Source organism: Diabrotica undecimpunctata, chromosome 5 (genome assembly GCF_040954645.1).
Source record: "Diabrotica undecimpunctata isolate CICGRU chromosome 5, icDiaUnde3, whole genome shotgun sequence".
NCBI classification, from domain to species: domain Eukaryota; kingdom Metazoa; phylum Arthropoda; class Insecta; order Coleoptera; family Chrysomelidae; genus Diabrotica; species Diabrotica undecimpunctata.
The window spans coordinates 12,684,356-12,697,472 of NC_092807.1; the positions used below are offsets into that span (position 1 = coordinate 12,684,356).

The following is a 13,117-nucleotide window of genomic DNA, read 5'->3' on the forward strand; positions in this document are numbered from 1 at the left end:
ATTAAATTATACTTCAGGTAACATACACCCATGCTTTAAGTGAGTTCCAGTGTCCGGAGAGTAAACCTCTTCAAACGGACTTCAGCTGGTAACTGGTTTTTTAAATATATACCCATTTACAAAGATTTAACCTCTTTTTGTGATACGTGGTATATAGTCAGCTGCAGGAATTATTTTCCTTGTGGATATAATTTAAGAAGGCCATAGTATTGCTTATTTTTATGGATCACTAGTAGCGTAGCTACTATGCTGAATGAGGTGACATTTATGGTTTGACATTGTCATTGTAAATTTTGGGATGCCACAAAAATGAAAGTTCACTACTTTTGATTAAAAACATTAGTAAATATTAATCTTTAGATGACTATAAAATTTCAAAAATAAACATTGAAATTGTTATTTTATTATTTTAATTGATTCAATTTTATTTTGTGCATTCATTCATTCAAGTATCATATTTTTAATACCTCTATAAAAACTTATATAGCAATATTTAAATGCAGAATATTATTCTCGCACCAAATACTCAACAGGTCTAAATCTTCTTGAATTAAAGTTATATCATCATTTGAATCTACGGATTTAAATAATTTCAAATCATCTGCAAACATCAGGAAATTGCAATTTCTAAAATATTCTGATATATTGTTCACAAACATATTAAATAACAAAGGTGAACAATGAGAACATTTGTTGTGTGCTAAACCATTATAACCATCTAGAGATGGTCTACCTTTTTTCTCATCTGAAGACCAAACTATAATAGATATTAGAAAATGACATGAAATTCATTTTTGTATCACCCAAATTACTCTAACTAGAAATTTTCAGATATTTTGAACCAATTAAGATAAAAAAATGGTTAGAGTTAATGTTGCAATTAATATTGACTATAATATGTATGCATGCTTGGTTGGTTGCATAGTAACTTCCAGTTGATTACAAAATTTTACCAACATAGTAGAAACTTGATTATTAACTTTACAAGGCAGTTGAGACTAAGTTCAGTGAATTGAACTGTCATTATTCTACATGTATCATATTTTATATTCCTATAGGTGCTCCGGGCTCAACACCATATAACAATGTTTACATAAGTGAAGAAATCCACAAACAGGACGACCACGACAGCGAATCTATATCTTCCACGTCATCGAACACCTTCTCTGATACTGGAAGTACAGCTTCGACTGCCTCCACCGAAGAAATCAGAGACGACAATGATATTAATCCCAACATCGGGGAAGAAAGGAGAATACCCACGGAAAATTTAGAAAGAGATAGCAGAGAGTTGTCCGATGAAGGTGCTGATGTACGCAATCTAGAAGAGAGTTCAGAGCCCACTAGAGGAAGTGAAAGCGAAGCTAGGGGAACTACAGAAGGGATCACTAGCAGCGGGGCTCATGAAAAACAATGGTTGGGAAAGGAGGCGCCTTTATGGATTCCGGATTCTGATACTACTAGTTGCTTGCACTGTGATATGAAGTTTACTGTGTTGAAGAGGCGGCATCACTGTAGAGCGTGTGGATTAGTAAGTCAAATTCTGATTTTTAACAAAAAATATGTTGGTTTATATATAAATAAGTATCTTTATTAGAATCTATGACATAATTGTGAATGATCAACTTGAGACAAGGTCTCCACACCTCAACTTATTCAATTAAAGACTATAAAGTGTAAACACATACCAAAAATAGATCACTTGAGAAAGGCACTCTGCCTAAACAACTGTAGTTTCAAACACTCAAAAGTTTTCAGTGTTTTATTGTTAGATCAAATGAATTTCCATCAAGTAACGGTCGAATCCATCACTGTGACTCACCCGGAGAGCCACTTCAAGTTTTTTTTATTATTATTTTGATATTTAATGGATTTTAAAACATTTTTTTGTACAGGTCCTATGTGCCAAATGCTGTCATCTTCGTTTCAAATTGGAGTATTTGGACGCAGAAGCTAGAGTGTGCAACAAATGTCACGATATACTAAACAGAGATACCAACAGCAGCTCAAGTTCGGACCTCTCGCCAGATCACGGCAATTCTCCTCTTCGACGACCTAACCCGAACAATCCTCTGGAATATTGTTCCACAATCTCACCTTTGCAACAAGTGAGTGGTAATTCGTCTAATCAATTGCCGGCTGTTATGGTACCGGTCGGAGTTTTGAAAAGAAAAGGTAAGTTCTGTTTTTTGTTTCTGGCAATCTTTACAGTCCTGTTGTACATATTTTGTTTTGTAATGTATAAGTAAATAATTCCATAGAAAAAGCTATAATATAAAAACAAATGTTTCTATTTCTTTAGGTAGCAACAAAACCAAATCCAATAAGAGCGTCATGTTTTGTGACGGTATTCGCCCGGGAAGCGATCTGACTAATCTGGATAACGATTTTAACTATAGTAACACCAAGACTAAGAAATTGGAGAAAACTAGTACTAATGCGGGAAAAATAAACAGGAATTTACCGTTGATGGATTCGGACACAAACTCATTTATTCCGAAGAGTGAGAACAGCCTTCCGCCCTTGATATCCATTACAAAATCAGGTAACATTTTTTTTCTTGGAGTTAGAACCATCTGCTTGCAAACACCGTGTTTTTTAAGCATATATACGAGGCATGTTTTTTAAGTAAGTACCGTTTTGCGATTCCGCCGCCGCAGCGCTACGGTCGGCGTTCCGCGCATGAGCGCTGGTTACCTACATCTCTTGTCTACGCACTGACGCCATTACAGTCTGATTCTTCATTATATACTTGTTTACTCCAGTGTTTAAGATGCCTCCAACAATCGTGAGTCACGCTGATTGTGAAGTTATACGATTTCTTAGTGCTAAAGGCGTAAAACCGATCGATATTCATCGTGAGATCGTTGAAGTTTACGGACAAAACATTATGAGTGATGGAATGGTAAGGAAATGGGTGAGAGCATTTAAAGATGGCCGCACAAATGTGCATGATGAAGAACGGAGTGGGCGTCCTTCGGTCGTTAATGAAAATTTGGTGCAGAAAGTGCACGAAAAGGTGAGAGAAAACAGACGCTTTACAATTTCATCATTGTCCGACTGCTTTCCCCAGTATTCTCGTAATGTTTTGTATCGCATTGTTACCGAGAACTTGAATTACCGGAAATTGTGTTCCGTTTTCCTGGTTCCAAAAATGTTGACGGATTTGCACAAAACCCAACGTTTAGGCAGTGCATTGACTTTCCTTGAGCGGTACCACAGTGAAGGTGAAGATTTTTTAGACCAAATTGTTACTGGTGACGAAACGTGGGTGGCCTACATCACGCCAGAATCGAAACAACAATCCATGGAATGGCGACATTCATCATCACCCAAAAGAGTGAAGTTTAAGCAAACAATTTCTGCCCGGAAAATCATGTGCACAGTTTTTTGGAACAGAAAAAGAGTATTGCTAGTGGAGTTTCTGCCTCGTAATGAGACAATCAATGCAGCGTCTTATTGTGAGACATTGAAAAATCTGCGTCGTGAAATCCAGAACAAAAGACGTGGCAAGTTGAGTAAGGGTATCGTTTTGCTGCATGACAATGCCCGTCCACATGTGGCTAATCAGACCAAAGATCTCATCAAATCATTTAAATGGGAAACTCTAGATCATCCTCCATACAGCCCTGATCTAGCGCCCAGCGACTACCATTTGTTCCAGCACTTGAAGAAACACCTGGACGGTCAGCGTCTTCAAGACGATAACGAAGTCAAAACATTTGTGATGCAGTGGTTAACAAGTCAGGAGGCAGAGTTTTATCAGGAGGGTATTCAAAAACTGGTGCCACGTTATGACAAGTGCCTCAATATTCACGGAAATTATGTAGAAAAGTAGATTAAGGTACAGGCTTTCATGTAAAAATAAAATTATTGCCATATCTTTGCACGTCTTTTTTTTTAATTCCAAAACGGTACTTACTTAAAAAACACGCCTCGTATTTTGAGGATTCAGTCAATTTAATTTAATAAATAAAGGGATTATAAGTGAAACTGTTCAAGTGCATTTTTGGTTTATTATTACTCTAAATTAAAAAACAAGATTATATTTTCATTTATATAATCTTCTTTGTCAACCATTTTCCATCCACTCCTGAATGTAGGTCTCTCCCAATTGCTTCCATCTTTCTCTATCTTGCGCCCATCTAATCCACTGTTTGCCTGCCACTGTTCTTATGTCATCTACCCATCTTTTTTGAGGTTTTCCCGTGCTTCTTGTTGTCGTCCTTGGTCTCCATTCTAGAATTCTCCGTGTCCACCTGTTGTCATTATATCGGGCTACGTGACCTGCCCAGCGCCATTTCATTTTTGCAATTTCTTCCACAATATCCCTAATCTTCGTTCTACGTCTTATCTCGGTGTTTCTAATCTTGTCTCTTATTGATATTCCAAGCATGATTCGTTCCATTGCTCTTTGCTCTAATATCCCTAATCTTCGTTCTACGTCTTATCTAAGTGTTTTTAATCTTGTCTCTCAGTGATATTCCAAGCATGATTCGTTCCATTGCTCTTTGCGTTGTTTCTAATTTTTTAGCAGATTTTTTGGTAAGGGCTACTGTCTCCAAGCCGTAAGTACAAACTGGTAGTATGCATGTGTTATACACCTTTTTCTTTAAGTTTACAGAAATGGAGGTGTTTTTCAAGATATATGCTAATTTGCCGAAAGCGCCCCATGCCAGTTGTGTTCTTCTTTTAATTTCAGCATCTTGATTTGGTTTTCCTAGTTTGATAACATGACCTAGATATACATAATGTTCAACATTTTCTATGGTATGATTTTGTATTGTTATATTTGTCTGGTCTCGGCTCAGTATTTTTGTTTTGCTGTAGTTCATTTTTAAGCCTACCGCTACTGAAACTGCATTTAATTGTTGTAACATATCATTTAGTTCTTGGATATTGTCGGCTATTAAAACTATGTCATCTGCGAATCGCAAGTGGTTTAAGTATGATCCGTCGACGTTGATACTCTTATTGTTCCATTCTAGTTTCTTAAAAATGTCTTCTAGAGCAAGGGTAAATAGTTTGGGAGAGATGGTGTCTCCTTGTCTTACTCCCCGTTGTAGTCTTATGGGATTAGTTTTTGTGCTTTCGTCCAGCTTTATCTGCATGGTGGCATTTTTATATATGTTTTTAATTATGTTAGTGTATCTTGAATCTATACGTGCATTTTCTAGAGATTCAAGCACTGCCCATAATTCGATGGAATCGAATGCTTTATGGAAATCGACGAACGCCATATGAATTGGAACATTATACTCGGTGCATTTTTCTATCAGTGTTCTTACGGTGTGCAAGTGGTCTATGGTACTAAAATGTTTTCTGAATCCAGCCTGTTCGATAGGTTGATAGAAATCGAGCTTATGTGTTAGGCGGTTGGTTATGATTTTAGTTAGTAATTTATACAGATGTGAGAGCAAGGATATTGGTCGGTAATTCTCGATGTTTGCTTTGCAAAGCAAAGCATTTATATAATAATCCCTTGATATATAATAATTATTGATAAAATCCGTATATTTTCATGTACCTTTGAACATAATAAGGATTTATAGTAATAATTACCTTACATTTTTATCATTTCATAATTCCCTACATTGTCTACTTTTTTACAATATGGCATCTCTATGTGAAAATATTAAGGTCAAAATTAGACGACGTTCAACGGTTTTTTAAGGAAATACCCTTTAGCAGTGGCGGCTCGTATCACTTTAAGAAGATAGTGCCAGAATTCGGGCAACTGCCTAAATTTTTAGTGACGAGTTCATTATATTGTCAAAAAAGGTATAAAATAGAAATTAAAAAAAATAGACGCAGATACTTTTATCTTGTATCTACTATTTCTGGGTGCCAAGAAATTGACCAAAATTTATCAAAACAGTTCCGTAAATTAATTAATAATAAAAAAACTCAACTTACCACCAGTATTTACTGCTGATGACTCGAATTTTGTTATTACGATTTAGTCTCTAAAGTCTATTTACAAAATTATAAAAATAACACTATTCCAGTATTTACACATATGCACAAAGTTGTTTAAGTTCACTTTTAAAGTTTACGATATATGAAGTCCGTTCTACTTTCTTTTTTGATTGCAAAGTGCAATCACTTTATTATTAAAATTGTCAATTCGATTTACAAAATGTGTTTCTGAAGATAGCATACCTAAAGCACTAAGTCGTTCTTCATTCATGGTGTTTCTTAGGAATATTTTAATTCATTTTAGCATTGAAAAACAACGTTCTGCTTCAGATGTTGGTAATTAATATACTTAAAAGCTTAATAGTTTCTTCAAATGTACATTTTAAACTTCATCATATAATAAAACTGATAGCGGAACAGCCTCAGAGATAGTATTTAATTCGTCTCGCTGATACAGTACTTGTAATTCAGTTTTAAGCCGAGTTTTGTTCAAAAATAAAAATTGTCTGTATGTTTCATTAAGAAATGATTCGGGAAACTGATGCTGATAAGCAGAATACTTCTCCGACATAAATAAATTAGAAGCAATTAAATGTCCGGAGAAGGTAAACTTTGTTTTTATTTGTAACAAAACTAAGTCGCATATCTCTAAGGCTAATGAACAAGATCATCGGTGCCTTTGTTTGACCAAGTCTCGTCACCTCTAAACAAAAACGCATACAAAACAAAACAGTTTCTTAGTTTGTTCGCAACCACACAACCAGCTATTTTTATCGTAAATAGTTTTATTAAACTTACGACAGCGAAGTTTTTGTCCACTTCCACTTTGTTTTTCAATTTTTAAATCTGGTAAAGGCCGACCGAGTTCTTTAATTTGTAGTTTTTTTCTAACGAAAAACCACCAAAAGAGTTTTTTAAGATATTAATTTGATTCATTGTGAATAAATAAATTAAACGTACAGTCTGTCCCAAACCCTTCTTTCAGTGCGTCACTAATTTTGACGTCATATAGGATTTTAAGAATGTCGAGAATTATTGCATGACATTTTAGTTAAATCTGACAGTTGAAGGATCCTAATCGGCTAAATGTGAAAAGATTATTTTTTTAAAATGTGAAGTAAAAACTTTGAGAATTCAAATTTTTTTTTACTTTACATATTAGAGGTCCCGTCCTGTATAAAAATTTTTATTGCGCATTATATTGGAACGGCATTTTGTCATAATTGCTATTCTATGCATTCCAAAGAAAGTGCTTAATTAGCTAAGATTTATTTATGGATTTATTATTATTTATTATAAACACTATGGAATTGGAATGTTTGTTTATTTAAAATAATGCTTCCTCTTATAGAATCTTTTAAGAGTTGACTGCGAGATAAAAAAATTTACTGGCAATTGCAAGGCATCAAAGCAAACATTCCTGTGATAAAATAGCATCGATTGAAATCAGTCATATTCGGATAAGTAATTTTCGGAAAGTTTCTGTGGCAGCCATTAGTTTAATTTTGTGAAGATTTATCATAAGATAGTGAAAATAGTTTAAATAGTGAGTTATTCTACTAGATTGGGTGTGCAAATGAAAGAGTGTTATGAAGTTTAGGTAAAAAAACAATGGACAGTTTAAATAGTAAAGCAGTTGATTTTTGAGTTAATCTACCAGTTTCGGTATGCAGATGAAATACTGTTAATGGAGTTTAGTTAAAAAACAAGATACCGAATGTAAGTTTATGTAAATAGTTTAAATAGTGAAGCAGTCGATTTTTGAGTTAATCTACCAGTTTCGGTATGCAGATGAAATAGTGTTAATGGAGTTTAGTTAAAAAACAAGATACCGAATGTAAGTTTACCTTCTTTTTTTATGAATAACAAAAATGAATATTATATTTCAAACAATCCACAATCCGATTCAGAACCTAATTCATTAAAATCAATGATTACAGGGGATATGTGGCTGGCATCAATTATATCTGATATTTTAATAAAATGTGGTTCTAAAAAGAACCGTTTTAATACATATGAATATCTTTTAATTGAAAATAATTTAATAATTTTAATATTAGGCTTTGTTCTTTCTCGGTATATCTCGGCATATTTAAAATATTTTTATGACAATAAATACAAAATTAAATTTTCACTGTAAAATGTCTGAAAATACTAACCTGGAATGACAATTATCATTTTATCAGTTGACATTATCATAGTACTGTCACTATTGAGACCATCTGCGTCAAATTATATTTATGCGCATCATTGATTGGATATCTATTTAGCGCATTCTAAACTCCAACCAATTATATATCCGTAAGTAGAATTCGCTTTAATATGCAAATACCCGTGAACGATACATAATTTTCTAAGTTCTATGTATAATAATCACAGACTTACGTTTTTTTCTGTCACTTCTAGCTTAATGCGTTAGAGAGAATTCGATCAACTATGACGCACTGAAAGAAGGGTTTGGGATGAACTGTACGAAATAATCAAAATATTATTTTAGATAATAAACACAATAGCAAGCGAAGGCATAAATAAACTTGAAAGAGATAAGATCTACTAAAACTTCCATCTCGAGATCTCGTGCTTGGCTCGAGTAGTCTTATAAATATATAATATAGCTATATCTCTGTCACTCGCATAGGATGCTCATAAAATCTTCATCTTTTCATAGGAGCCACTATGATATGGGCACCAGCAGATTATCCGGTCCGCAGTGGGTTGCTAGCATCGGTTGTGAGAATTATATTGCGCACATAGTTGCCAAATTTCATATAATTTATGAAAATAAAAAGAAATACACATAAAATAATTAATATGCATTAAGATGTTTTAAAGATAAAAAAATATGTTTCTGCACACTTAGCAAGGTAGTGCCATGGCTCTATGGCACTACCTCACGGGCCGCCACTGCCCTTTAGTATGTATTTCTTATGTATAAATTTTTCAGATATTTCATACACGGATTGCCTCAACAACCCCCAAACAGTGGAAATGTTAAAAGCTAACGAACTGACATTCGCCATTTTGTTGAGTTTATATGTCCACGTAAAGATCATAAATATGAGTTGCTGCATTAACAAGACGGCATGGTGCTTTTCTACAGAAGGACTCATCAACGTTGGGCAGGACGAGATTGTTATTATTTTAGAGTATATAGATGAGGAATCGTTTGTACCGAAAGATGTTTTTTATCATATTAATAACGTCTATGCGGATGCAGTGAAAGGTGAGTTGTATTTTTGATTGTATCTAGTTCATTAAAATTATTATGTTATATTATTGTTATGGTGGAACGGAGAATGCTCAACATTAAGCTCACCGATCGGAAGTTCAATGAAGAAATAAGAAGACGAACAAAAGTTACAGATGTAATCCAAAATATTGCCATGTTAAAATGGAACTGGACAGGACACATAGGAAGAATGGGAGACAACCGTTGGACGAAGCGAATTATTGAATGCAGCAGTTGGACCATTTGGACTAGGAAACCGAAACGATCGGGGAGATACATTGGAGATTTTTGCGGAAGCAAATCAATTAGTAATAATGAACACCTTGTTTCAGCTACACCCAAGGAAATTGTACACCTGGAAATGTCCACAGGATTCTGTGGGAAGAATTGTAAGAAATCAGATTGATTACATGCTAGTAAATAAGAGGTATAGGAGCAGCTGTACATCTGTCAAAACGTAATCGGGGGCAGACATAAATTCTGAACATGTACTAGTTGTAGGTAATTTCAAAGTTAGAATGAAGAAGGTTACAAGTAAGTCGATGAAGAAGTATAATGTTAGAAAACTGGAAGATCCCAATGTTCGACTGAAGGTGAGTAAAAACCTCAATACAAAGGTGCTATAATGCAGAAATGCGGGAACTATAGAGGAAAGTCTGACCATCATACAAGAAACAGTGAGAGAAATTAAAGAACAACACCTAAAGAAAGATACAGAGAAACGAAAATCGTGGATGGCCGATGAAATACTTGAACTTATGGATCAGAGAAAAAAAAAACAAAGAAAATCTCCAAGAATATAAGAGAATACATACCATCGTCAGAAGAAAGAAGAGAACCCAAAGAGAAACAAAAAACAGAACAATGTCAAGAAATAGAGGAGTATCGGAGTCGATATGATAACTTCAATGTCCATCAAGGCAATCTTGCCATAACCAAAGAAAATAAAAAGAAAGTATGGGAAGAACACTTGGAGAAACTTTTCTACAACTTTAGAACAATACAAGAACCCACCATTGAAGAAAGTTCGGAACCCACCAGGTCCCGAAATCCTACTAGAAGAAAAAACGGCAGCCGTCAGACAAATGAAGGATGGAAAGGCACCGGGACTTGATGAAAAAATACCAGTAGAGTGGCTCAAATGGGAGTTCGTACCATTGCCCAAAAAACCAGGAGCAAAAGTTTGTGAAGACTATAGGACCATAAGTCTAATGAGCCATCTGCTGAAGCTGTTTTTAAGTCATCCACAAAAGAATTTACCGGAAATGCGAGGAACAAATTGCGCCCAATGAGTTTGGACTTGTGAACGCCCTTGGTACGAGGGAAGCTTTATTTAGCGTGCTGGTATTGTTTCAGAAATGTAGAGATGTCAGCTGTGTAAGCTAGTATGTAGAATGTAATGACCTAGGACGGCTCTGCCTGCGCTTAGACGAGTTGCCACCCAGCGGCAGCATCGAGTTTTATTCAGTTCACATGATGATTTGAGAGTATAAACACGTTTTGTCTGTGACGTATGACGCACAGAGATTTCAGAGATTCACGTTAAATTCAATTTTACATGTGTTCGATTTGAAGTTAGTTCAATGTGACTCAAAACGTGATATTAGGAAAGGATATTTTTAAACATGAAAGCGGAACTCTTATAAAAATATAGTGCAAATTTACGCATACATAATCTTGTGTAAACAATACAATTTGTTTATTTAAACTGAAATGTAAATAGACACAGCATCAATTATTTAGTATTGCTGACATCGTTCGTAATGTAGTACGTAACCCGACCTGGGTTACATTTGTAATTGTCAAGTTATACTATAAATTAAAAAATTACAATCTGCATTTCTTTTGGAAAGTCAACATGGAAAATCAGTTGAGCTAACGCAGCGGGAGCCTGACACGACAATTCATACAGTTCACAAATAGTGCAGATAGTTATTCCGTGTACTTATCTTTTCTTTACATTTGGAAGAAGCCAAAAGCCAGTATTCATTATGTAATTTATTTTTTAATCATCTTCCAGGTACGTCAATTAAAGAGCTTGGCCTATCACTCCACAATTCATCGAACTTTTTGGATTCCAAAAACCACGCGGGATTCGTCTATATCCGGCCCACTTTCCAATGTTTAGAAAATGTGATAAAGCCCAAAGAACCGTTTTTGATAGGTATTTTAATACATCGGTGGGAGACGCCGTGGGCCAAACTTTTCCCGTTAAGACTGATTTTGAGATTAGGAGCAGAATATAGGTAAGTACACTAGTTCCGCTGAATATTTGCACATTGTTACCATTTATATTAAAGAAAATAAACCAAAAGATGTGAGCCAAACTTACGTCGGTTATAATAATTAGAAAATGGCTAATATTACAATTGACGTTTTTATACTTCTCTTTTATTTCATTTTGAAAATTGGGTATACATTAATGAACGTGATTTTCCAATTTTTCGAAACCTACAGGTCGTCCAATAACATCTATAGTAAATAAATATTTAAACCATAATAATCAGAAATAAAAGTGTTTTCATTGCATATATATATATATATATATATATATATATATATATATATATATATATATATATATATATATATATATATATATATATAACTGAATAGAAATCTACCCCAGGGCTCCATCATCTTGATTATTTTGTTTATTCAGTGCTAAATATGGTTTCCAGAATGAATTATAGACTTTGCTGTTAACTACTGTTGAGGACATTGATGGATTCAAGATCGAAGAGCTTGGAGCCTCGTAACGGGTATTCTTCTTCTTAGGGTGCCTGTCCGTTCCGAACGTTGGCGATCATTCTGGCTATGATGACTTTGTTGGTTAATATACGGAATAGCTGTGTTGAGATCTTTCTATACCATGCTCTCAGCAAGACGGGATATTCTTCTTCGTCCTGGGACCCTTGTTCCTTCAATTTTACCTTGCAAAATGCATTGGAGTAGCTCATATTTGCTTTGATTTCTCATTATATGTCCCAAGCAATGCCCCTGTCAATTATTCTTCTTTTCCATAGCTAATGTCAGAACGAAGCTAATGACCAATAAGAACAAAGTCCCGTCCACCGACGGCACAAACGATCTGTTCGCTTCTTCTTATAAGCAGCCGTTAGCTGTCATTTCAATTATCAAATACTCCTCTTTGCGTCGAGTGTCTATTCTTCTTATTAGCAACTGGTAGGTATCATGTCAAATCTTCTTATTTTGGTCGAGCCATCTGTCAATTCTTCTTCTTTTCGTCTGTCATGTCAATTGTCAAATCTTCTTTGCGTCGACTGTCAAGTCTTCCAACTATTCGTGAGGAACCGCAAAGTGGGTGACGCCTGGTGGTAGATTTCAAAAGCATCCACTTCGGAAAAACCTTGAAATTGTCATTAATTTATAATTTGTATACATATACAGGACGATTTTCACATTTGGTCCCATTGAAGATAGCTACAAAGGAGCTGTGAATTAAATTCACAAAACAAATTTTTGACGTTTGACTGTGTTGTCATGTCTTTGTAATGTATATGTTGTAGGCTTCAATTACAAATGGAGAAGCTTTCAAAAATACATTTTTATTATATGATTATATGAATTATGCAATTTTTTTATTTTTTTTATATACAACACGAACGAATAAATACTCGTTTCTTCTCATATTAATTGCAGTTAATTATTACAACATTTTTTGGCATTTGCTTTTGATAATAAGCTAATAGATTTGGCAATCCTCAACCCACCAGTTGCCAGATTGTTACAGGTGGTCACCAGATGTCTGTGGAAAGTACCTGAATACCATTCTTATTATTTTTTTAAAGAATTTCTTTTTTACTGTTAGTTTGTTAACGTTCTATTGGATTTTTAGTAATTATAAATCACATGCTATTTCCCGATTTATTAAAAAAACATGGCAACACAGTCAAGCGCCAACATTTCGTTCTATGAACTTTTATTGACAGCTCAATTATAGCTATC

The 13,117-nt window shown here is 34.6% G+C and overlaps 1 protein-coding gene across 2 annotated transcripts in view; it reads left to right on the plus strand.

The window, feature by feature from the left end:
* Nucleotides 1–13,117, plus strand: part of Sara (Smad anchor for receptor activation) — a 38,861-nt gene that overhangs the window by 3,012 nt on the left and 22,732 nt on the right. For both annotated transcript variants that reach the window (XM_072531499.1, XM_072531500.1), the window contains exons 4-8: nt 1,059–1,531; nt 1,896–2,175; nt 2,303–2,545; nt 8,864–9,142; nt 11,169–11,394. In XM_072531499.1, coding sequence (XP_072387600.1) covers nt 1,059–1,531; nt 1,896–2,175; nt 2,303–2,545; nt 8,864–9,142; nt 11,169–11,394 — 1,501 coding nt within the window. The remainder of the gene's footprint in view (nt 1–1,058; nt 1,532–1,895; nt 2,176–2,302; nt 2,546–8,863; nt 9,143–11,168; nt 11,395–13,117) is intronic.